The sequence below is a fragment of the Oncorhynchus clarkii genome, chromosome 16 (genome assembly GCF_045791955.1).
Source record: "Oncorhynchus clarkii lewisi isolate Uvic-CL-2024 chromosome 16, UVic_Ocla_1.0, whole genome shotgun sequence".
Taxonomy (NCBI): domain Eukaryota; kingdom Metazoa; phylum Chordata; class Actinopteri; order Salmoniformes; family Salmonidae; genus Oncorhynchus; species Oncorhynchus clarkii.
This window is the reverse complement of record NC_092162.1, coordinates 20,148,923-20,173,309: the sequence shown is the minus strand read 5'-3', so window position 1 is coordinate 20,173,309 and position 24,387 is coordinate 20,148,923. Positions and strand designations below refer to the sequence as shown.

General features: G+C 42.6%; 1 protein-coding gene across 3 annotated transcripts; it reads left to right on the top strand.

The window, feature by feature from the left end:
- Nucleotides 1-536: 536 nt before the first annotated feature.
- On the top strand, nt 537-22,843 carry LOC139368159 (NLR family, CARD domain containing 3). Of its 3 annotated transcripts, none has more exons than XM_071106760.1 (19): nt 537-897; nt 9,248-9,433; nt 9,872-10,135; nt 10,339-12,088; nt 12,461-12,547; nt 12,966-13,049; nt 13,273-13,356; nt 15,037-15,120; nt 15,302-15,385; nt 15,797-15,880; nt 16,553-16,636; nt 17,396-17,479; nt 17,745-17,828; nt 18,061-18,144; nt 18,311-18,394; nt 18,587-18,670; nt 19,105-19,188; nt 22,085-22,168; nt 22,321-22,843. In XM_071106760.1, the coding sequence occupies exons 2-19, from the start codon at nt 9,310-9,312 to the stop codon at nt 22,409-22,411; spliced, it is 3,408 nt and encodes a 1,135-aa protein (XP_070962861.1). In that variant the 5' UTR covers nt 537-897; nt 9,248-9,309; the 3' UTR covers nt 22,412-22,843. The 3 variants fall into 3 exon arrangements, with proteins under 3 accessions (XP_070962861.1, XP_070962863.1, XP_070962862.1); XM_071106762.1 differs by having other exon boundaries at nt 760-897; nt 22,092-22,168; nt 22,321-22,456; XM_071106761.1 differs by lacking the exon at nt 537-897 and having other exon boundaries at nt 9,187-9,433.
- The last annotated feature ends 1,544 nt before the right edge of the window (nt 22,844-24,387 follow it).

The following is a 24,387-nucleotide window of genomic DNA, read 5'->3' as shown; positions in this document are numbered from 1 at the left end:
AGATGATTCTGTTCCATCCTCTTTCTGTCAGCCACTCTATGCCTGCCCTGACACCTTCATGCCCTTTTTTATGTTTTTATTTAACCTTTATTTAACCTTTATTTAACTAGGCAAGTCAGTTAAGAACAAATTCTTATTTACAATGACGGTCTAGAACAGTGGGTTAACTGCCTTGTTCAGGGTCAGAATGACAGATCTTTAACCTTGTCAGCATAGGGATTCGACCTAGCAACCTTTCAGTTACTGGCCCAACACTCTAACCACGAGGCTACCTGCCTGTCTTTTGATTATTGTCAATTCTAAATGATCCTAATCCTATCAATGTAAGTTTTACATTTGATTTTGGCATTAGATTAGATTTGAGGATGATTGATAACGTCTTCTAGCTCCCTAACTTAAATTATCTTTGGGGAGATGTTTTGGTGTGTGTATGTGCACAAGGAGTAATTCAAAAATAGAGTTCATGAAACGCAAAGCATCATATGCCTAACTGAAATCTCCTTGCCTCGATACAGGAAGTCAGATAGTGACACAGGAAGAGGTGCAATGTCAAACAGCTCAGCGAGTGCAGAGTCCCCCCTTAACTGAGCGACAAGTTACTTTTTACGATTATTTACTTTGTTAGTAAAATTTCTTGTCACAAGTAGCACCTTCAGTGCTGACGCAGAATTAAGCCGCCTAGTCAGAAAAAGTGTCTCCAGAGGATAGCTATTTTTGGGGGGTTTGTCTGAGAGTTCCTTTCAGGCCAGCTGCAGACAGCGAGAGCAAGATCCACTAAACCAAAGCAGCTGTTCCATTTCTATCCCACCCAACAATATAAGGTAGAGGACTTGGGTTCAGGGTCATTAATGCTCACACCTGTTGAAACCCGACCCACAGCTGCACCAGTCGCCCAAGGTGAGTTATCTTCGTACCTGATCATACATTTATTTATCTTATACTCGCTTCAATTTCAGTTGTTTTTTCCCCCCATGTGGAGGTCCACATGGGTTAAGATATTGCATTTGTGGCTACTTGAGCTTTTGACACCCCTTCCAACTTCTTTACTCTCGCTCTCATTTCCTTTCAACATTGGCACCAGCCACTCTGACTTCAGACTTCAAAACCATTGTTTAAACTCAGCTGCAACTACCAGACGTGTGAGAGCAGTCAAGCGAGGCCCAACAGGCCACCTAGACAGGAAGTTTGACAATAAACTACATTGACTGCAAATTATTGACACAAGTTTCACTCTAGCTCACTTAATGCTCACTTAATGCTCATTTTTTTGATGAGACTGGATGTCAATGCTGGTGCTCTTGAAAGTTTAGAAGAATGACGGTTACTATAGTTGCTCAAGTATCTCCAACTATAGTTACTCAAGTATCTCCAAAGAGTAGCTCTGTCCTGTACTCCTGTTACTATAGTCACGTCAGTTTGTCTCACTGTTGGTGTCTGAGGTGCAATGTGAAGATTGCAGCCAGGCCGTGGTAGGTTATGTGGTTTTTAGCTTCGTGACTCTGTCTCAGACTGAACCGGAAGCTGACAACCTGCCTGCAACACCTCAAGAGCTACTTTTATGGTGTTTGGTTTGGGCGATGAGTTGAGTCAACTTCCACCATGCGCATACCTGGTATGGTAAAGACAGAATGACTTTACAGGAAAGCTTGCTTTGCTCTGTCTGTCTTGTTACAATGAAAACCCTGTATAAGCCCGTTGTATACTATGCTACTGTAGCACATCAAGATCTTGGCGGTAAGCTGACCTTATGTTCTTCTGTTGATTTGATATTTGATGTCAATTAGGGTGACTGGGGAGGGAGATTTTATAAAGGATGTTTTTTGAAAGAATTTGTATTTTTGTCAGTTGCACGACATATACAAACGTATGTGGACACTCCTTCAAATGAGTGGATTTGGCTATTTCAGCGACACTCGTTGCTGACAGATGTATACGATCGAGCACAGCGCCATGCAATCTCCATAGACAAACATTGGCAGTAGAAGGGCTTACTGAAGACCTCTGTGACTTTCATCATAGGATGCCACCTTTCCAACAAGTCAGTTCGTAAAATGTATGCCCTGCTAGAGGTGCCACCGGTCATCTGTAAGTGCTGTTATTGTGAAGTGAAAACATCTAGGAGCAACAACAGCTCAGCCGTGAAGTGGTAGGCCACACAAGCTCACAGAACGGGGCTGCCAAGTGCTGCAAAAAAGAAGGTTGTAATCATTTTGATTACTTAATAACATCTGTTTCTTTCATCGTGTCTGTAATGCATCACTACCTTGACTTTGGCCTCTAATTATATCATTTTAATGGAAAAATAAAGAAACCACTTAATGCTGACTACTGAAAAGGTGTATGCCCTGTGAATTATATGGGCCATGCATTTGATTTAAAAAGAAAAAGAACAGCACTTATTTTGTAAAAAAAAACATTATAATAATTACGAACAGCACATTAGGCTGCAGTGCACGGTTTATTTTCAACTGACTTGGAAAAACAAGAACACTAATGAGAGGGAAATTGCTTGTTTACTTGAGGATCTCACACAGATGCACCATTCATAACTGCACAAAGGGGGGGTTTCAAGACCCCCCAGTGCAAAAATGCAGTTTAGAGCATGATTTCCTTTTACACAAATGTTATTATTATGCTTCAAAGAAGCCCAACACAGATTGGCTTATAAGACACTATATTTCAATTATCAATTTATCAATTATCATATAATTTTATTAAACTAGGTTACTATTATGTAATCATATCAAGTACAGTGAAATAAAGTGCTGCTTTTACTTGACCTCTCCTAAATCAAATACAGTACAAAGCCACTCTTATTCATCTATGGCATTTAATCTACCTACTTTAATTGCCAAAGGCAGTATCCTGGTTCTCAAATCTGCACACAAGGACCTTTGATTTTCTTGTATCCCTCTGACCCCAAATGGAGTGGGAAACAATCTGGTCTTCAGCTCATTTACCTGTACACAGGCAATTGGAGCACTAGGGAAAGGCGATACCTAGTCAGTTGTACAACTGAATGCATCTTCTGCATTTAACCCAAAGGGCTGCCTTAATCGACACCTGCATCTTCGGCGCCCTGTGGGTTAGCTGCCTTGCTCAGAACAACCTATTTTTTTACCTTGTCAGCTCGGGGATTCGATCAAACAACCTTTCAGTTACTGGCCCAAAACTCCTACCCGCTAGGCTACCTACTGCCCCCTATGTAGGGCTTTCATTGTATCTTACATCCCAGCTAATATATAGGTTTGAAAGCAAGTTGATCTATATTTACCCAATCAAAGGCCTTTTTTGAGATCAACAAAACATGCATATGTAGGTTTGCATTCTTGTAGTCTGGCTCTAATCACAGTGGATACTGTGTAAATGTGATTTACAAGCAAACCTGACGTTTCCAAAGTCAGACTGTTTAAGATCCCAGAATATAACTTGTAGGCTGTGCTTATAAGGCTGATGTCTCTGTAATTTAGTGGGACCCGTGGATCATTTGTTGATGACTTTGCGATTGGTTTGATGAGAAATGTGTACTAAATTGATGGGATCGTAAAATGTTCAAAACACATTTGGGAATAGACACATTTTATGTCCAAATTTGGAAGCTCCGCTATTCATGTTGCCTTTTTCCCCCTGTTGCTTTTTAGCTTTCCTCAACAGCCTTCCAAACTTTCTCCACAGACAATTTTGCATCCAGGAATTGATTTGAGGTGAATCCAGCCCTATTAATTTAAGAAGTCATCATCAAACACAGATGGGATATTGCCACCTGAAAATAGGTTAGCAAAGTCATTCTCCCAGTTCTATAATACACAATTCATCTTATGCTCAACTTCCCCATTTTCCAGTATGATTTCCATAGGGATTTTCATAAACGTTTTTTTTTCTTTTTCCGGAACCATCTTACTGATTTCATTCCAAAACTGCTGATGGATGTTTCTTTGCAGTTGTTCCTGCTGCAGTGCTTGGCCCCTTCTGAATCTCCTCTTATAGAGCCTTAGCTTGTTGTCACATGTGGACAGACACGCTTTAAAAACTCTTCTCTTAAACCTCTTCTCATTTATTGGTCTTACATTTTTAGCAACGTCATTTCGCCAACCATCACTACTTACCATACATTATGTAACTCATGATTGCAACACGGCGAATTGAATTCACCCCGTTGCAAGTTTGGATTCAATACATTGAATGGTCATTACCCCCTGCTTGCACAAGGAAAGCACCTGGTGCCTTATTTATAAACCATGTGGGCATACAAAACATACTCCCAAAAAAGTTGGCATTTATAAAAGTATACCTTGTCATGAGAATGTGCTCATCTTCCCACAAACTTTAGACCTCCATGGGTACACACATCTCTGTTAGTGATTTAAATATTGTATTGCAACCTGGCAATTGTTTTGTGCAAATGAGGGTTATGATAAAAGCTTACTCATAAAAAGTGTAAACTGGAAAACGTATTAACCGAAATGCAGCCGTTAGTATGTTTTAGTATCTAAAAACCGGGAATCTTTTGCGTATCGATTTTATTTTCAGAACCATTGCAGAAAAAATGGATCACCTTCTCTGGCCGCGGTGGGTTCATGTTTCCGAAGTAGCCGTTCATCAAATTACCATGCATATCTCTCATTTAATTGGACCTAGTAGTAGTAAATAGATAGGCTATATTTACTTCAAGTTTTGCAATGCCATAGGCAGCACGGTTTATAATATACAGTCAAATTTAACAGGTGAATGAACAGTTGATATTGTCCATTGAAGTAGGCTTACAGTGTGTATACATGCTAGTTGTATAAGTTCTAGTGATGGGGGGGGGTGCTCTCCTCGTCTTTCTGCAGCAGATACATGGTGAGCCATATGTTTGAAACATCGAATTGCAATAAAATCACAGTATTGAATCGCAATACATAAATCACAGTATTGAATCGCAATACATACAGAATCTTGAGAATCGTAATGCATATCTTATTGCAACGTGGTCTCAGAGCATTTCGTGTTATTCTGTATGTAAATCGAAGACATTCCATTTAGTATGATATGTTATGTTTCGTATGGTATGTATTCATTTGTCGATGCCCATCATACATTTCATATGATATGTTACGAATTACAATTCATCTGATGTTTTACAAATGACAATTCGTATGATATGTTACGAATTTGCAATCCATACAATGTTACGAATTGGTGAAACGTATATGTTACGATTTCCAATTTGTTGTGGCTGACGTTGGCTAGGTGGCTAACGTTGGCTAGGTGGCTAACTTTAGCTAACACTAGGGGTTAAGGTTTTTATTTTTTTTATTTCACCTTTATTTAACCAGGTAGGCTAGTTGAGAACAAGTTCTCATTTACAACTGCGACCTGGCCAAGATAAGGCATAGCAGTGTGAACAGACAACAACACATGGAGGAAACAATAAACAAGTCAATAACACAGTAGAAAAAAAGGAAAAAAAGAGTCTATATACATTGTGTGTAAAAGGCGTGAGGAGGTAGGCGAATAATTACAATTTAGCAGATTAACAGTGGAGTGATAAATGATCAGATGGTCATGTGCAGGTAGGGATACTGGTGTGCAAAAGAGCAGAAAAGTAAATAAATAAAAACAGTATGGGGATGAGGTAGGTAGATTGGGTGGGCTATTTACCGATGGACTATATACAGCTGCAGCGATCGGTTAGCTGCTCAGATAGCAGATGTTTAAAGTTGGTGAGGGAGATAAAAGTCTCCAACTTCAGCGATTTTTGCAATTCGTTCCAGTCACAGGCAGCAGAGAACTGGAAAGAAAGGCGGCCAAATGAGGTGTTGGCTTTAGGGATGATCAGTGAGATACACCTGCTGGAGTTAGGGGTTAAGGTTAGGAGTTAGGTTAAAGGGTTAATATTAGGGGAAGGGTTAGCTAAAAGGGTTAAGGTTAGGTTTAAGGGTTAGGGGAACAGTTAGCTAAAAGGGTTAAGAAGGCTCATAGACTAGACATTACATATGTTGCGATACAACACATAATAAATTTAAATCCGGGACACTCAAATTAGTATAATATGTTTTGTGTTGGATGGTTACTTAACCTCAAAGGGGGGTGGGGGTTTCTACCAAGCTAACATATATAATTGTTTTAAGATGGTCATATCATGGATCATTAAGCTATTTTTTTATTTTTTTTATTTTAGGACCCTTGTATGTATCCCCCAAAAACGATTTGATAAAATATTTAATTTGGCCTTTACTACTATAACTCTTAGAAACACATTCATAAATGGCCAAAAAGACAGTCTAAAAATAAATCATAAGGAATGTGTCTGTCCTTTAGGCCATATATAGGCTCAGGAAATATTTTCGTTTTTTGAACACATATTTAACCCCTTTAACCCCTGTGGGTTTGAATCTAACGTTAGCAACAACAAATTGGAATTCGTAACATATCATACGTATTGCAAATTCGTAACATATTGTACATTTTTCAGATTCATAACGTATTGTATGAATTGCAAATCGTAAACATATACGAAATGAATGATGGACATCCACAAATTAATACATACCATTTGAAACATAACATAGCTTTGGAGTGTCTTGGATTTACTTACAGAATATTACAAAGTGCTCTGAGACCAGGTTGCGCACCTAAATTCCCAGCCCCAGTAAGTGCTGTAATACATTTTAAAAATCAGTAGCCTGCCCTCTACAATATTTCAGAATTTCACATGCTGTCCATCAAATACTGAACAAAAATATTAACAACATGTAAAGTGATGGTCCCATGTTTCATGAGTTAAAATAAAAGATCACAGAAATTTTCCATATGCACAAAAAGCATATCTCTCATCCACCTGACATGTGACTTATCAAAAAGCTGATTAAAAAGCATGATCATTACACAGGTGCACCTTGTGCTGTGGACAATAAAACACCACTCTAAAATGTTGAGTTTTGTCACAACACAATACCACAGAGGTCTGTTTTTATGGAGAGTGCGATTGGCATGCTGACTGCAGGAATGTCCACCAGAGCTGTTGTCAGAGAATTAAATGTTAATTTCTCTACCATAAGCCGCCTCCAATGTCCTTTTAGAGAATTTGGCAGTAGGTCCAACCGGCCTCACAACCGCAGACCACTTGTAATCACGCCAGCCCAGGACTCCCACACCTGGCTTCTTCACTTGCGGGATCATCTGAGACCAGCCACCTGGACAGCTGATGAAACTATGGGTTTGCACAGCGGAATAATTTCTGCACAAACTGTCAGAAACCGTCTCAGGGAAGCTCAGCTGCGTGCTCATCATCCTCACCAGGGCCTTGACCTGACTGCAGTTCAGTGTTGTAACCGACTTCAGTGGTCAAATGCTCACCGTCGATGGCCACTGACACACTGGAGAAGTGTGCTCTTCACAGATGAATCCCGGTTTCAACTGTACCGGGCAGATGGGAGACAGCGTGTATGGCGTTGTGTGGTGAGCAGTTTGCTGATGTCAATGTGAACTGAGTGCACCATGGTGGTGGTGGGGTTATGCTATGGGCAGGCAGGCATAAGCTACGGACAACAAAACACAATTGCATTTTATCAATGGCAATTTGAATGCACAGAGATTCCTGTGACGAGATCCTGAGGCCCATTATCATGCCATTCATCCGCCACCATCACCTCATGCTTCAGCATGATAATGCACAACACCATGTTGCAAGGATCTGTACATAATTCCTGGAAGCTAAAAATGCCCCAGTTCTTCCATGGCCTACATACTCACCAGACATGTCACCCATTGAGCATGGTTGGGATGCTCTGGATCGATGTGTACGACAACGGGTTCCAGTTCCCAACAATATCCAGCAACTTCACACAGCCATTGAAGAGGAGTGGGACAACACTCCACAGGCCACAATCAACAGCCTGATCAACTCTATGAGAAGGAGATGTCGTGCTGCATGAGGCAAATGGTGGTCACACCAGATACTGACTGATTTTCTGATCCAGGCCCCTACTGTTTTTTAAAGGTATCTGTAACCAACAGATGCATATCTGTAATCCCAGTCACGTTAAATCCATAGATTAGGGCCTAATGAATTCATTTCAATTGACTGATTTGTTTATATGAACTGTAAATTGTTGCATGTTAAATTCATATTTTTATTCAGTGTATTTAGGTTAGGGAAACGGTAGATGCAAAACATTGTTGGTCCAAAACAATTTGCCATGGTTCTCTCTTTCAGAAACGGACACAGCCCTTTGCCAGATACATCATACTTTACTGTAAAAGATTCAAACAATCTGCCATCACAGTAAATGAAGCGTACATAAAACTATTTGGCAGTATGGGTAGGCTACTGTACAGCCCAACTGGTCTCATGATGGCGATATCATACCTTTACGTCATTGGTCTTCTTACGTCCGACTTAAATTTCCTCAACTTGCAACACGCTCGTGTCCCCCATCGACGGTTCGTACATAAAACATCCTTCATCCAGGCTGCAGACGAGCCATTAAATTTACTCAATTTAATGGCTCGTCTGTGGGAAAAAAATGGGGAAAATATGTGTACCGTCTTAATAAAACCCAATTTGAGTATTTTCAGACAACTTGTGGATGCTACACACCACGGGAATCCGTTGTTTATATTGAACAACAACTGGTCTTTTGAATAGAAGTGTGGGCTGCAGCGTAGTCTACTTTTTAAATAGTTTTGAATATGCAATCAGTCTTGCGGAATGCACGGGCAGGCACTCGCTGCAGCATGCATGTTTAGCTTGAAAAAGCAAAAACCTGATTTCATTTTTAAAACGTTCGGCCCACACCTCGAAAGGAAATGTGACTTCATTCCAAACAGTTCCAAATTATGCAGCAAATAAAGTGCATTATTGTCACCATGAAAGGTGAATGGAGGGGGTTTCCAGCCGGAGTTTTAATGCTCGTTCACATGCGCACGGTTTTACGACAGGTTTGATTTATAACTAGAAACATGCGTGTGTATATGGCGTGTGCCAAGTTGATACATTTCAATATTTTCGTGCAGACTTTTCAGAAATGGTGCACACAGAAATGTTGTGTGAAATTTACACAACTGTTCTAAAGGAAGCCCCTGATGATTGGCACAATTATCATACACTGTTCGTATGAGCCCTCGGACACTCCAATCAGGTGAGGGCAAAGTCAGTGATAGGCAAGGGTGTTACTGTACTGACAATGAAGAAGGCTTCAATCACAACATGTCACGTTTCTGTGCCCTGAGGTGAGACATGCTTTTCCTTTTTGTGTTCAAGAGTAATCGGAGATGGAGAAAGGTGGACAGGCATATCTTTAGGCAGGAACAAGCAACAGCTCCATGGAAAGAAACACCCATTACAATTCTATTCTGGACAGAAACAAGCGTATCGCATGGCAAGAGGACTGCTATGTTGACCTCCAGTCTACCCTCACCTCAACTTCCACCAAGGGAGAGATGGAAGGTAAAAGCTATTGCTGTTGTTGCCATTATGAGCTGCACTTAATGTCCTTCATTGATCATTTCCTCAATCGATGAAAGAGCTGTACATGAAAGCAGGTTTGGACAAGTTGCCAACAACTGGATGCATCCGGTTTTCAGGGATACAACTAATTCAACCTAGCTTCCTTTACTACTGAAAACCGGATGTAGGAACTCTGTTCTGGAGTCTTTTTAAGCATGCTACGTTAGGTTAAGTTGTATCAGACATCTGACATAAAAAAAATGTTTTTGTTGCCTGTCAGCAACGCTAGACCAAATTCTAACTGACGATATGTACACATAACTTAAAAAGAGTTCACACCAATCAACATTAACTTAAATCCATGATTTAACTCAAAGTCAAAAGTGCACATTGCATATAGAGAGTTCTCTATGTTGGTCTCTGTCTCTTGTGGCCTAGATGTGGGCTGGATCCAGAAACATCAGGGGCATCTGCAGCGCTTCATTACCACTCCCCTCCTGGAGGGGGCGCTGTCCCACATGAGGAAGCTGGAACTGCTGAGCCAGGGTGAGGAGGCCCAGGTACAAGCTGGAGGGCAGCTGCAGGAGCGGGTGGGCACCCTTACCTCCATCCTGGCCAGCATGGACCCCCAGGGCTCCAACGCTCTCCAGGCCTACCTTGAGAACTCTGACTCCCAGATGTACAGGCTCATCACGATGCACGGTGAGGAGGAGGAGCCTATTGGTTGGCATCTAGTATATAGGCTAGAGTGTGTTGTGTGTAGGATTGTCATCTGCCTTCTGCAAGTTGTTCAGATCCAGATAGCTTTATCACTATCTATTGTTGGTAATTGTATTGGTATACACCCCTCTCTGAAACTACTATAAACTATCATTGTCTGTGATTTGATTCTCCTCTCACTGCAGACCCCATGGTTCAGGAGCACAAGGAGGCTCTTCTGTTGCAGTATCCCACACCAAGTGACAGCCTCTCCCCTGGCCCCTGTAGCCCAGAATTCTCCTCCTCCAGAATCTTGATCCTGGTCGACGGCCTATCAGACCTCCAGCAGAAGGAGCATGACCTCATGCAGGTTGAGGCCACCCGTGGGGCGCGGAGACACCACGTCAGACAGTTGGCCCTGGCCAAACTCCTGGAGCCCCTCACACGGGTCAGCCTGCCCCCCAGGGTCTCACTCACTGTGGGAGTGGCCGGCATCGGCAAGAGCACCCTTGTGAGACATTTTGTACGCCTTTGGAGCAGAGGTGAGATCTGCACAGACGTGAGTTTTGTCTTGCCCTTTGCCTTCTGGGAGCTGAACACTGGGGAGAAGCTGTCGGCCGAAAGACTGGTGAAGCTGGCCTTCCCTCACATGACGGACCCCAGCCTGGTGCTGAGTGGTACATGTCGGACATTGCTGATCTTCGACGGTCTGGACGAGTTCCGTTGTCCTCTGGACTTCTCGGAGACTGTGCCTTGCACAGACCCCAAGAAGGAGGTGTCGGTGGACGACTTGGTCACCAACATCATCCGGGGCAACCTGCTACCTGAAGCAGCGGTGTGGGTGACCTCCAGGCCAGCGGTGGCCTCGTTGATTCCTGGGGGACTAGTGGACAGGTTGACCGAGATCCCCGGATTCAGCCCGAAGGAAATTCGGCTGTTCCTGAGCCACAACTTCCCTAAGGGAGATACTGCCAGTCAGATATGGACTCACTTGGAGTCCAACAAGATCTTCATGGTGATGTCTTACATGCCTTGCATTTGCTGGATAGTGGCTGTTACCTTTGGGTACCTGTTGGAGAGTGGCTGGCAGGAGGGCCTTCCCAGGACCTGCACTGAGCTCTACTCCCACTTCTGTGCTATGAGAGCCGAAGCAGGTGAGCCCAGAGGCAGAGAGCCTATCAAGATGGACCAGCTTAACGGGAACAACCGCAAGCTGCTGGGAAGTCTGGGCCGACTGGCCTTCTACGGACTTCTGAAGCACAAATACACCTTCAGTGAGCAGGACATGAGGGCCTATGGAGTAGACCTTCCATCCACCCAGGGTGGCCTCGGAACTGGAGTACTGATCCGCGAGGAATCACCAAGTTGTGTGGCCTACCGCTTCACCCACCTGACTGTGCAGGAGTTCTTAGCAGCCACGTACTACCACATCTGCTCCAAACGTGCCATCTTTGACCTGTTCAGCGAGAGCGCCATGTCCTGGCCCAAGATCGGCTTCCAGAACCACTTCAGGAGCGCCCTGCAGCGATCCCAGCAGGCAGAGGATGGTCACCTGGATGTGTTTGTGCGGTTCCTGGCGGGGTTGCTGTGTCCAGCGGCAGTGCGGCCGCTGGCAGGCCTGCTGGCCCAGGGGAAGGACGATGGGGGCCAAAGGGTTTGGGCAGCTGGGCTGCTGCAGGACCTCCTGGGCAGCGGTGGTGCTGTGGTGTCACTACGCTCAGTGAATGTGGCCTACTGCCTGCAGGAGCTGCAGCACACAGAGGTGCTACGCAGCGTAGAGGAGGACCTGCGCTGTGGCGGCCTGGGATGGAAGCTGACACGGACACACTGCACAGCGCTGGCCTACCTGCTACAGGTGTCTCCAGAGTGCAGCGAGGAGACCAACCTGTCGGCATGTCTGGACTACTCCACTGTCAAAAGCCTGCTGCCTCAGCTGCTCTACTGCAGCCATCTCAGGTTAGTTAGTGTCTGCTCTATCTCAGCTCCCTGTGTCGCCTCGCCATCTCAAACAAACCCTTCCACATTTTAGGTAAACTCCTCCACATCTCATATAAGCTCCTTCCCATCTCAGATAGCCACCCTCCTCATCTCAACAAAGCCCCTCATCCCTGAAAGTATCCTCCTTTACTCCAAAGTGCCAACCATTTCAGATAAGGGGAATAAAAGTGGGGGGGGTAAGATGTGGGGACATAGGAAAATAATTCAGGTCAGAGGCAGAACCTGCCATATGTTGTGACATTTATGGCCAAACTTGAAATAGATTTTCCAATTCCCTATGACAGTGTTTTGACGTTCATACTAAGGATGCTGTATCTTAACATTTTGCAGATTGGAAAATAACAATTTTAAAGATGATGTCATGGAACTGCTGGGAAGCTTACTGAGTGCAAAGGACTGCCACCTTCAGAAGATAAGGTCAGGAGCCATTCATTTCTTTGCGACAGGGATTCTATAAAATTACTAGAACCCCCTCACTATGTGTGGGGGGAAAAAATAGCCAAAAACTAAGCAGCCTACATCCTATAAGTAGCCTCTCTTAATGAGTTTAGACCCCTGGGACCTCAGATCCTTCACATATTCTGGTAATGCTTCATTTCAAGGAGATGACCATGTTTACACAACCATGAAATCATGTCGTCAGACATTTAGCATTGAGGACATTTCAGCTCTCATGCAGGTTCATTGCTATTCTTTTATTGCGATTGAACATTTTCTTTACAGTTACATAACTGTTCATGATATTCACTGAGGTCATACATGCAAATTGGTGTGCCCAGTATTGCATAATGATGTATTATGATGGTCTTTCTTATGTAACTTCTCTTATATTCAGTCTGGCAGAGAACGCTATCAGCAACAAAGGGGCCAAGGCCCTGAGTCGAGCACTACTGGTTAACCGGACGCTAATTACACTTGAGTGAGTGAGACCAATTTGTGTCCGATTACATCCAAATGAATGGCAGATGTTTGTTTGTTCATGACAATGTTCCAGTCATTTAACAGTAATCTGAGAACATCTTCTAATGAGTGAGAAAAAAACTCCACCTGTTGATTATATAATACGTATGAAAGTGGTAACTAAAGATTGTGAAATTAAACTAAGTTCTCCTTTGGTTAAGCATAAGTTGTTTGTGGCTTAGTCTCCGTAGCAACAACATTGGATCTAAAGGTGCCAAGTTTCTAGCAGAAGCCCTCAAAATGAATCAGGTCCTGGTGTCCATCAAGTGAGTAACTACAATTTTATTTGACCTTTATTTAACTAGGCAAGTCAGTTAAGAACCAATTCTTATTTTCGATGACGGCCTAGGAACAGTGGGTTAACTGCCTTGTTCAGGGGCAAAACAACATTTTTACCTTGTCAGCTCTGGGATTCGATCTTGCAACCTTTTGGTTACCAGTCCAACACTCTAACCACGAGGCTACTTGCTGCCCCACAATGCCTAGTGAAAGTCTTTACACCCCTTGCTCAGTTGGTGCCTTAAATCTAAATCTAAAAATGATTAAATTAAAAGGAAATTCCTACAGATCTAAATAAACTATTTCAGAGTTTTCAAAATGTAAGACAAATTACAGAAATTTACAGGAAATAATTTTAAAAAACGAATAAGAATTATTCTCACCACTTGCTGTGGCACATCGTAACAATGAGTTAAGAACAACTTCCCATCTCTGTAAGGTCCCTCAGTTGGATAGTGAATTTCAAACAATGATTCAACCTCAGAGCTGAAAAACATGTCAGTGATACATTTTCAGACAGGCACATATCAGGGGAGGTTACAAAATCATTCCAAGACACTGAATATCCTTTTGAGTATGGTCAAGTAGGTTATACATTGTGGATGGTGTATCACATCACCCTGGTACTGTGAGGATCTGGCTGTCCTTCCTAAGAGAATTGAAACTGCTCATGGATATCACTAAAAAAGACAAAGATTTTAAAAACAGCCACAAAGTTCATTGGCTAAGCTGAGAGAAAACTGTGCATAGATCAACAGCACTGAATTCACTCCACATTACTGGCCTATATGACAGAGTGAAAAGAAGGAAACCTATGCCTAAAATCCATTCCAAATCATCCCTCTTCTTTGCAACAAGGCTGTTAAGTAATACTTCAAGACAACATGGATAAGAATTGGATGTAAGGTTTGGGGCAAATCCAACACATCATAGAATAAACCCTCTACATTTAAAGAATTGTGGTGTCAATGCCGTGGTATGTGTATGCTTGTCCTGCCAGGGACTGCCGAGTTTGGTTAGGACCAAAATAAATACAAAACTGGCAAATGCCCAGGTAAAAACGTGGAGGAAAACCTGCCTCAGTCTTTTAAGACCCAACACTGGGATTGTTTTATTTTTCAGTGGGAACATTAAACACATTTTAAGACTAAAGACACACCAGAATGGGTTTCTAAGGGGTGTTGAGTGGCCTAGTCTTGGTGCTGACATGAATCTGTCAAATAAAATCTGAGCTCATTAAGTCTTGAATATTGCTGGCCATCAATGATCCCCCAACTAAATTGGCTGAGCTTGAGCAGTTTTTCCAAAACAATGGATATATGTTCTTATTCAACATGATTCACAGCTGTAATTGCTGCCAAAATGTTCTTCAAATAAATATTAAACTGTTAGACATCTTTGTTTTTAGAACATTTCTATATTTTTTTCTTGCACTTTGGAAAATGTGTAGATCAGTAGGAAAGAAATAAAATGTAATCCCTTTTCAGATTTAAATATACGGAGGCATGTGCAACAGGTGTGAAGACTTTCATTAGACACTGAATGTGATTTTCGACTCTGACATTTGCTCTCAGTAGTTATTGCCATTTGATGATTTTTTTTACCAATGCCAGTGAAATATGAAATGTCATTTTGGTTTGCGTTTTCATTTTCTCCCGGTTCTGCAGTTTCCAAAATAATCTCATTGAGGAGGAGGGCGCTCGGGCCCTGGCTGAGGTGCTGCTGTCCAACCGCAAACTTGTCTCGCTGAAGTGAGTCCTACAGGCCACCCGTGTGTGTGTGTGTGTGTGTGTGTGTTTCTAAGTGACCAGTCAACTTATCGAGGTCAGCAAGTGAGCATGTGTCTCGTGTGTGTGTGTGTGTGTGTGTGTGTGTGTGTGTGTGTGTGTGTGTGTGTGTGTACGCTGAAACATGTCAACATTGTGCTCTCAGTGTACAGAAGAATTGTATTGGAGCAGATGGGGCCAAGAGGATTGCAGAAGCGCTAAAGACAAACCGGACACTTACAGAACTGATGTAAGAACTTGATCATTATCAGTGGTTCATACTACAAGATGTCTATCTCAACATTCAATGAAATATATGTCACCCAAACGTGTTGACAGATTCATTGCCTGACCGTCTAGGAGCACAAGGCAATCAATGTCATGTTCCATCAAACAGTAGACTATTGACTGTTATAGAGCTGTTGTATATGTCAAAAATCGACTGATAAATACACATTTGACGTGCTCTCAACGGTGCAAGAATACACATTTGACGTGCTCTCAATGGTGCAAGAATACACATTTGAGTTTAATTTTTATTTTATTTTTTAGCTTAGTTACCTGGTTACCACTGACTTCCAGTATTGACAGTATATGGCCCGGAATAATGCACCCTTACGGCTTTCTGAAATGTGTTTTCTGTTTCTTTATGGGTCTGCAGTCTGAGCAGTAACCAGCTGGGGGACAAAGGCACTGCAGCCCTGGCCCAGGCCCTGACCGTCAACCACAGCCTCCACTCGCTGCAGTCAGTGTCCTGCCCTCACTACATGACATTACCTGACATGCAATGATGCTCCTCCACTTGACATAAACTTTCAAAATGTTTCCTATTCCCCTTACACTCGAATACAAATACACTCACGAGCACTCATTTGACCTCGATGACATAAGCCATCTGTTTATCTGACATGGTTAGAAACAGTGGCAGTTGTCATAGCGACATTGTTTTCTGACACATTTTCCTTATGCTGGTTATATCGGGATTACTTTACTGCAGGCCCGGCGCCAGGTTAAAGTGACTAAGGGGGCATTTGAAATAGATTTTTTTTAATGATGATATAGGCAACAAGATAGATAAGATAGGTAATTCACCTATTATAAGCAGCCTATGTGCCATGCACAGCTGTCATGACAAACAGATTGACCTATAGGCCCGATTCAAACATGGAAAATCAATAGGCTCATGAGTTCAGCAACACATTGTGATATGGCACAATACACTTCTGTGGATCAAATTCGACCCACGTAATCAGTTAAGAAATGCCAGCCTGCCATAAAAACGTTTCCAATACGTACAGTTCCATTTACAACCACAAAAAGCACTAGGCTACCAAGAACACCATAGAAATAGAATAAAATAGAAGAACCGATCGGTAGGTTCTAAAGGGTCAATTAATTATTCTATGTCCATTTTCAGCCTGCAGAGTAACTCCATCAGTAACAAAGGGATGACTGCGTTAACCAAGGCTCTGCGGTTGAACCGTGGACTCATCTGTCTGAAGTGAGTACTGGAGCGAATGGAAATTCTGCTCACTTCAATTAAGTCATAATGAGTATAATGACTGAGGAAACATTCATCAGTTCCATTGTATGTCATTATGGCTTACTTCAACTATGATTGCTCAGGTTATCATGTCTCTCCCTAAACACCAGTGTTGCTGCTGTACATCTGTCTCCCAAGCAATTTACAATGGGTCAATTTTCATCATTGATTGCCCAGAGGATGCACTGCACACATTTAGCCAAATTTGAATCAGTCGCTGATTAAAATGGATATGTTCATTTAAACCCGAAATCCGTAAAGGGGGAAACGTCGCCACTGTTCCCCCCCCCCCCCAAAGCGCCTTTATTTTTTGTGGTTTTGTTGATTAAACAGAGTAGAGCAGCATTGTGGTAAAAAAAAACAAGTTGCAGTACATCTTCTGCTGTTCTACTGCGTGTGCAATGATGTCAAAGAGAAAAAAAAAACCTGTTCATTGTTTGAAATAACTTTTTGTTGTTGTAATATCGCAAACGTACGTGGCAGTTTCACCAACTACAGATTTCAGCTTTACAACCCGTCTAGTTTGGTTTGTGACTCAATCTCAGCCTGTCTGAGTGTTGTAAAAAAGAAACCTCCTAGTTTCCCCCCTTAGTGTTTTATACCATCGCTCTGAACAAAAGCTATGCAGAGACTGCCATAACATCTTTAGGAGGACACTAGCTGTTCCAGGGCTCGGTCTTTGTAATAACTCTTGTTTCATTCCCCTCTCCCTGCTAGCCTGCGCGAGAACTCAATCGGGGTGGAGGGGGCGAAGGATATGGCCAGGGCACTGCAGGAGAACAGCTCTCTCCGGCACCTGGAGTGAGTCGCACCACCACCTGTCAGTAAAGGCCACTCTCCTCTGCCATACGGTGGCACAGAAATAGCTAGCCGTGGGGAAATGTCTCGAACCCAGGGCGTGTCGTAGTGAGGCATCTGGGTTCAGTATTGACAGTAGGAGCACTGACAAGTTGGCTATTTAGAGCTGGGGTCATTCAGAATTGATGGTTTCTCTGGCTTCCTTCCTCTGTTTTTATTTTCTTTCTCACCGATGTTCTTGCATTGAATACCTGTGTGTGTGTCTTAGTCTTACAGCCAACCTGCTGCACGATGAGGGGGTGAAAGCCATAGCTGGAGCTGTGAAGGTCAACCGAGCGCTTACTACTTTACGGTAAGTCAGTCAGATCTGTGCACACACACACACACACACACACACACACACACACACACACGCACACACACACACAGTTGCAAAGTGAAGGGAATGCCTGCTGAGATGGAACAACCCTAATTGCCGGCTGCAGCAGCAACCCACACCAAGCCACATTTGTTGGAGAATGCGGGCAACACACACACGCTTACACACATTTCAATTCACCTAAATATCCCTCTCTGTCTACCAGTCTCCAGTGGAATTTCATCAAGTGCACAGCCACTAAATCCTTGGCCCACGCCCTACTCACCAACTCCACCATGCAGCTACTAGAGTAAGCACTGAAGCCCTCTACACTTCATTCTACCTATGGCTCTTTATTTAGACGAAACTGTACCATTCCCATGTCTAGAAATCAAAGAACAGTTAAATGTCATTGATTGACTGTGGAGACTGATTTTGCTCTGGCTCTGTGTGTGTGTGTGTGTGTGTGTGTGTAGTCTACAGGAAAATGCCATTGGGGATGAAGGAGTGGTAGCTCTGGCAGGAGCCCTGAAGACCAATACGTCTCTCTGTACATTGTGGTTAGTGCCCCATATCGCTATTTAATACTGAGCTAATAGCTTTGTTGCCTTTATTTCTGTCACATTGTAAATGCTACTGATGGAGGAGAATGAGTGTGTGTGTGTTCGCACGTGTGTTTACGGTCACGTGTGTTTACGGTCACGTGTGTGTACGGTCACGTGTGTGTACGGTCACGTGTGTTCTCTCTACAGTCTCCAGGGTGTATCAGCAGGCAGGAGTGGAGCCATCTCAATGGCCGAGGCTCTAATGGTCAACAAAACCCTGCACACTCTGGAGTGAGTTTTATTTCCTTGAATCGCTCTCATTCCCTCTTTATTTCTGTGTCCTTGCGGCATAATACCGACAAATTGACTCTCATTCTCTTGACCCGCTGCGTTTGCTAGAAATTGTTCACTCGGTCACACCTTCCCTCCCACTTTCTCGCTCTTTGTGGTCTGTTCTTGACAGCCACTGTTGGCACATTCATCTAGATCTCTTCTTCACAGATTTGTGTCCCAACACAGTCCACTATAAGCTCATAGTAATGGTTGAAATGTAACGAATGAAATGGTATTAAAACACATTTAAACCCTACATTTACCATTCCATGTATTCCATTCCAGCCATTACCATGAGCCTGCCCTCTGATTTCACCAGCCTCCCTATGGTCCATTTAGAGACGTAGTGTTCTTTTGTATCCTTTTCTGTCACATTCTCGTTTGTGTTCCAGCCTACGAGGGAACTTCATAGGAATGGAGGGAGCCAAGGCTTTGGCTAATGCACTGAAGACAAACAGAACACTCAAATCATTAAAGTGAGTCCTTTTGATCCAGTGAGCCCTTGTAATGTATTCCCACTTGCACATTTCTACAATAACATTTATCTTTCTACAAAATATTGCGTTATTAACTACGTGACAAGCCAAATTATTTTCTTTAGGACTGTAACCAAGTCATTTCTGTTTTGCGTTATTTTTCCATCAGACGTTTGCCCACAAGCACAGAGGAAACCACAGGGGTTAACGACTCCACTCCTCCCCAGGGGCTGTATTGTCATTAGCAACCATAGATCTGGCACAAAACATTAGTGGCTTTAAACATGAACTACAGTGGGCTAATGTTACCATGGCAATCTGTTTTGCAAAGTAACATATATTGCACAATGGATACAACAGCAATTTCCTACCTCAGTGCCTTCAGGAAGTATTCATACCCCTTGAAATATTCAACATTCAAATGGATTCAAATGTATTTCTCTCTCATCCATCGACACACAATACCCCATAATGACAAAGTGAAAACATGCTTTTATACATTTTTCCTAATTTATTGAAAATCAAATACAGAAATATCATTTACATAAGTATTCAGCTATTACAGAGTCTTTCTGGGTAAGTCTCTAAGAGCTTTGCACACTTGGATTGTACAATATTTGCATTTTATTTTTCATGTTTCAAGCTCTGTCAAGTTGGTTGGTGATCATTGCTAGACAGCCATTTGAGTCTTGCCATAGATTTTCAAGACGATTTAATTCAAAACTAACTCGGCCGCTCAGGAACATTTAATATCGTCTTGGTAAGCAACTCCAGTGTATATTTGGCCTTGTGTTTTAGGTTATTGCCCTGCTGAAAGGTCAATGTGTCTCCCAATGTCTGGTAGAAAGCAGACTGAACCAGGTTTTGCTCTAGGATTTTGCATGTGCTTACCTCTATTCAGTTAAATCATCATCTTTGTCTTTGCCGATGACAAGCATACCAATAACATGATGAAGCCACCATGAAAATATGAAGAGTGGTACTCAATGATGTGTTGGATTCCCCACCCCCCCCCAAAAAATAACACTTTGTATTCAGGAAATACAGTTTTTATTTTGTATATTTAACCAGGCAAGTCAGTTAAGAATAAATTCTTATTTACAATGTCGGCCTACTGGGGAACAGTGTGTTAACTGCCTTGTTCAGGGGCAGAATGACCGATTTTTACCTCGTCAGCTTGGGGATTCGATCCAGCAACCTTTCGGCTACTGGCCCAACCCTCTAACCACTAGGCTACCTGCCGCCCCAAAACTGCAAACAGGATGCATGTTTTGGAATATCTTTTTATTCTGTACAGTCATGTAGGTCAGTATTGTGGAGTAACTACAATGTTGTTGATCCACCCTCAGCTTTCTCCTATCGCAGTCATTAAACTCTGTAACTGTTCTAAAGTCGCCATTGGCCTCATGGTGAAACCCCGGAGCGGTTTGCTTTCTCTCCATCAACTGAGTTAGGAAGGATGCCTGGATCTTTGTAGTGACTGGGGGACTTTGTAGTGAATACACCATCCAATGTGTAATCAATAACTTCACCATGCTCAAAGGGATATTCAATGTCTGCTTTTTTTACCCATCTACCAATAGGTGCACTTCTTTGCGAGGCATTGGAAAACCTCCCTGGTCTTTGTGGTTGAATCTGTGTTTGAAATTCACTGCTCGACTGAGGGACCGTACAGATAATTGTATGTGTGGGCTACAGAGATGAGGTATTCATTAAAACATAATGTTAAACACTATTATTGTAACTTATTATGTGACTTGTGAAGCAAACTTATTTAGGCTTGCCTTAATGGGCGGGAGGTACTCTAGTGGTTAGAGCGTTGGACTATTAACCGGAAGGTTGCTAGATCGAATCCCCGAGCTGACAAGGTAAAAATCTGTTGTTCTGCCCCTGAACAAGTCAGTTAACCCACTGTTCCTAGGCCGTCATTGTAAATAAGAATTTGTTCTTAACTTTTATTTAACTAGGCAAGTCGGTTAAATAAGATACATAACCAAAGGGTTAAATACTTATTGACTCAAGACATTTCAGCTTTTCATTTGTAATACATTTCAAAGCATTTCGAACGTTAGAATTCACCTTTAACATTATGGTGTATTGTGTGTAGGCCAGTGACAAAATCTCAATTGAATCCATTTTAAATTCAGGCTGTAACACAACTAAATGTGAATACTGCCTGAAGGCACTGTATTTATGTACCTGTCTTTGATTGTGCTGGTTGTAATTCCACACATTTATCGAGCTTAGGTCATCTGAACTGTTTCAGTAAGGGATATTAGTCATACTTCCTCTCTCTGGCTTCCAGTGGACTCCATAATTATGTTTCATGCTGATATGCACCCTCATATGTATTTATTTGGAAAGTGAAGCTAAAACATTTCATTTGGCTCCAAGCTTGATGTTGTCATTGCTTGTTAAGAATATGGGACCAAATACTAAATGTTTGACAAATAAAAGGTGAGTTTCTGTACTGTCGCCTCATACTAAACAAATTAATCCATTAATCCAAATTGCTGGAGGATAGAGTCAAAATTAAACGTTTTATCTCAACTGTCCAGATAAATACATAGGGGAGTGTATATAGTAATTATGCGTGGTATATTTTCGTTGTGCTTAGCTCATCCGAGCACTGAGTCAGAGAGAGAGAAGCATCACATGAAAGGCTTGAGTCGAAAGCATTTGATACAGACATTCAAAGACAGACAACCACACACACACACACACACACACACACACACACTCAGTTCCCTCAGTGATAGCAATTTCAGAGTGCTGCCACAATACATTACTTCCAAATGGACTTGCGGTTTTGTTTTTGAGTGTTTTTGTCTGGTTGTGCCTTAGACCTCATGTTGGATTCTACATGAGCCTTTTGATGCATGTAATGTGTGTGCAGTCTGCAGGAGAACTCTCTGGGAATGGATGGAGCCATATTCATCGCCACAGCCCTGAAAGGAAACCACCAGCTAACTTATATAAAGTGAGTGTATCCTGCTGACTTTTCATACACGGTTTGGTGTGCACTGTATATTGTATATAAAAAGGTGTGTGTAAGACTGTGTGTGTGTGTGTGTGTGCGTGCTTGAGTGTGTACTCACTCGGGCTTTAATGCATGTTCCTCCACTCCTTCAGCTTGCAGGGGAACGGCATCGGAGAGTCGGGAGCAAAGGTAATCTCTGATGCCATCAGAACCAACTCTCCAGACTGTGTGGTGGAGATCTGACCTCAAGGGATGCCAGAGGTCAAAGGCCATCGGTCCCCAGGGGCTTATTCAGGAGGGTTAAACATTACAGTACATTGATATATAACATGTGTTGTATAGAACCATCCTTCTCGTACCCGCTCAATACGTTGCAATGTTCTGAACACATTTCACCCTTCTGAACACATCCATTGCCCATAGAGAAGTTTTGGTCTTTGCAATGGACATGTAGAGGAAGAATTGCAGAGGCTACCCATCAGCCTGGCTCATTGGACCTAGCTTCTGACGGACAGCCACAAAGACAAACCGCAGGGATATTTGTTGTCGGTCTTATTTTAAGATCTATTACATTGGTACTGTCGTTGGAATTGTGTATATTAATACCGACTGACATTTAAATATTATTTATGTACATTTATTTTCCTAATAAACATGTCTTAAAGCAGCTACATATACTTGGCCTTTATATGAATTGAAAATGTGTTTGATATGACATATACAGTTCATAGAGGATGTATGATGTGTGCGCCATACATACTGGAAGATACAGTACTGTAGTGTGCAGTGACCCAGCTGGTAAAGATCTCACGAGATACAGGAAGTCACATATATTTAGCCTCCAGTATTTGGTACTGTACTTGAATTGATATTGAGAGAAAGCTGATCACAACCCCCAGAAGATAGGTTCTATTACAGGCACAATGGGATATATAACATCTATATTTTATACTACAGCAAGCTTTAGTATTTCATGAAAAGATGAAGGCCCAGATTCAATTAGATTGAGCGTTAAGCTGCATAGCAGATGTTTTGATGGCGTTGGAGGTGTAACTGCGTTATGAGCTGACACGTCGGTGAGCGGTGGCACAACGTGTCACAAACCCACTCCCTTGTGATCCCTTCTACGTTTGAAGTTCAAAACAGCACTAGAAAGTGTATCTTCTATCCATGTTAGAAATAATGACTCAAATGTCAAACCATTGATGTTGGGCTGATATACATTTCCGTGTTAATTTGGATGGGGAGGGGATTTAAGCCGATCAGTCTAATTCTGTGTTTGAAGTTGTATGGGTGCATGGGATTTGTCGATTTATAGTCAGGTGTGGACGTGTGTTTTCGTTGCATCCAATGGCAGTGTCTGTGATAAGGTAACGCAATGAGCCTCTTGTGGATTTGATAGCTCGCAGTTCCCGACCGCGCCAAAACAATACTATGCAGATGTCAATCTGAATCGTAAGGCCGGAATTCAATCCAATCTTGCTTTGTCAGCTATGGGCCTTTTAAAGGCAATGTTTCCACGTTCATAGAGACCAACAATGGAAATACCTGCCCTCAAAGATGGAAATGGAAGTACTGTACTGTCTTTGATAGAAGGCAGGTGGGAGGAGGCTTTGACCAGGTGGGACCATTCTAGCCAATGAGAGTGCAGATACGCGTGTCCACCGGGCACCACTCTGAAATAAAGTTTTTTTGTTTGTTGCCAAAATGCCACATGCATCCACTCATGTCAGTGCAGTCGTAATAACCTAACCATTATGAAACGTCAATTCAAATACAAATAAGCCTCATGTATCAAAATAATAAACACTTTTGTTGACCAAATTGACCTGGTCTTCTTTTCACTGATCAGATTGAATCCAGGTTTTAATATTCAACAGGACTGTAAATTTGTGCTAGTATATGCTTGAAACGTGGCACGTCAGGCTCTAGGTCAGGGCTGTCCAACCCTATTCCACCCACATGGGGCAGAGGACAGAGTGAAGAGGGCCGAATCAGCAGAGTGAAGGTGATTTGTCAAAATGAGTGGCTGTGGCTCCGGCTGCTGGCCAGCAGGAAGTCTCCAACGTTACGGCCCCATGTGAGGAGAACTGAGGAGTGCTACTGTAGCTAGCTCTCCTCCTACCTGGCTCTACTGGCACTCGTGCTGTTAAGATGATTCAGTCATTTACTACTGAGTGGTGGACCGCGGAGCTAGAGAACACCCACAAACAGGAAGC

Coding starts and splice junctions, on each gene's coding strand:
- LOC139368159 (XM_071106760.1), top strand. CDS start 9,310: ATGGAAAGAAACACCCATTACAATTCTATTCTGGACAGAAACAAGCGT. Junction 18,395..18,586: donor ACGTCTCTCTGTACATTGTG/GTTAGTGCCCCA, acceptor TTCTCTCTACAG/TCTCCAGGGTGTATCAGCAG. Junction 22,169..22,320: donor CACCAGCTAACTTATATAAA/GTGAGTGTATCC, acceptor CCACTCCTTCAG/CTTGCAGGGGAACGGCATCG.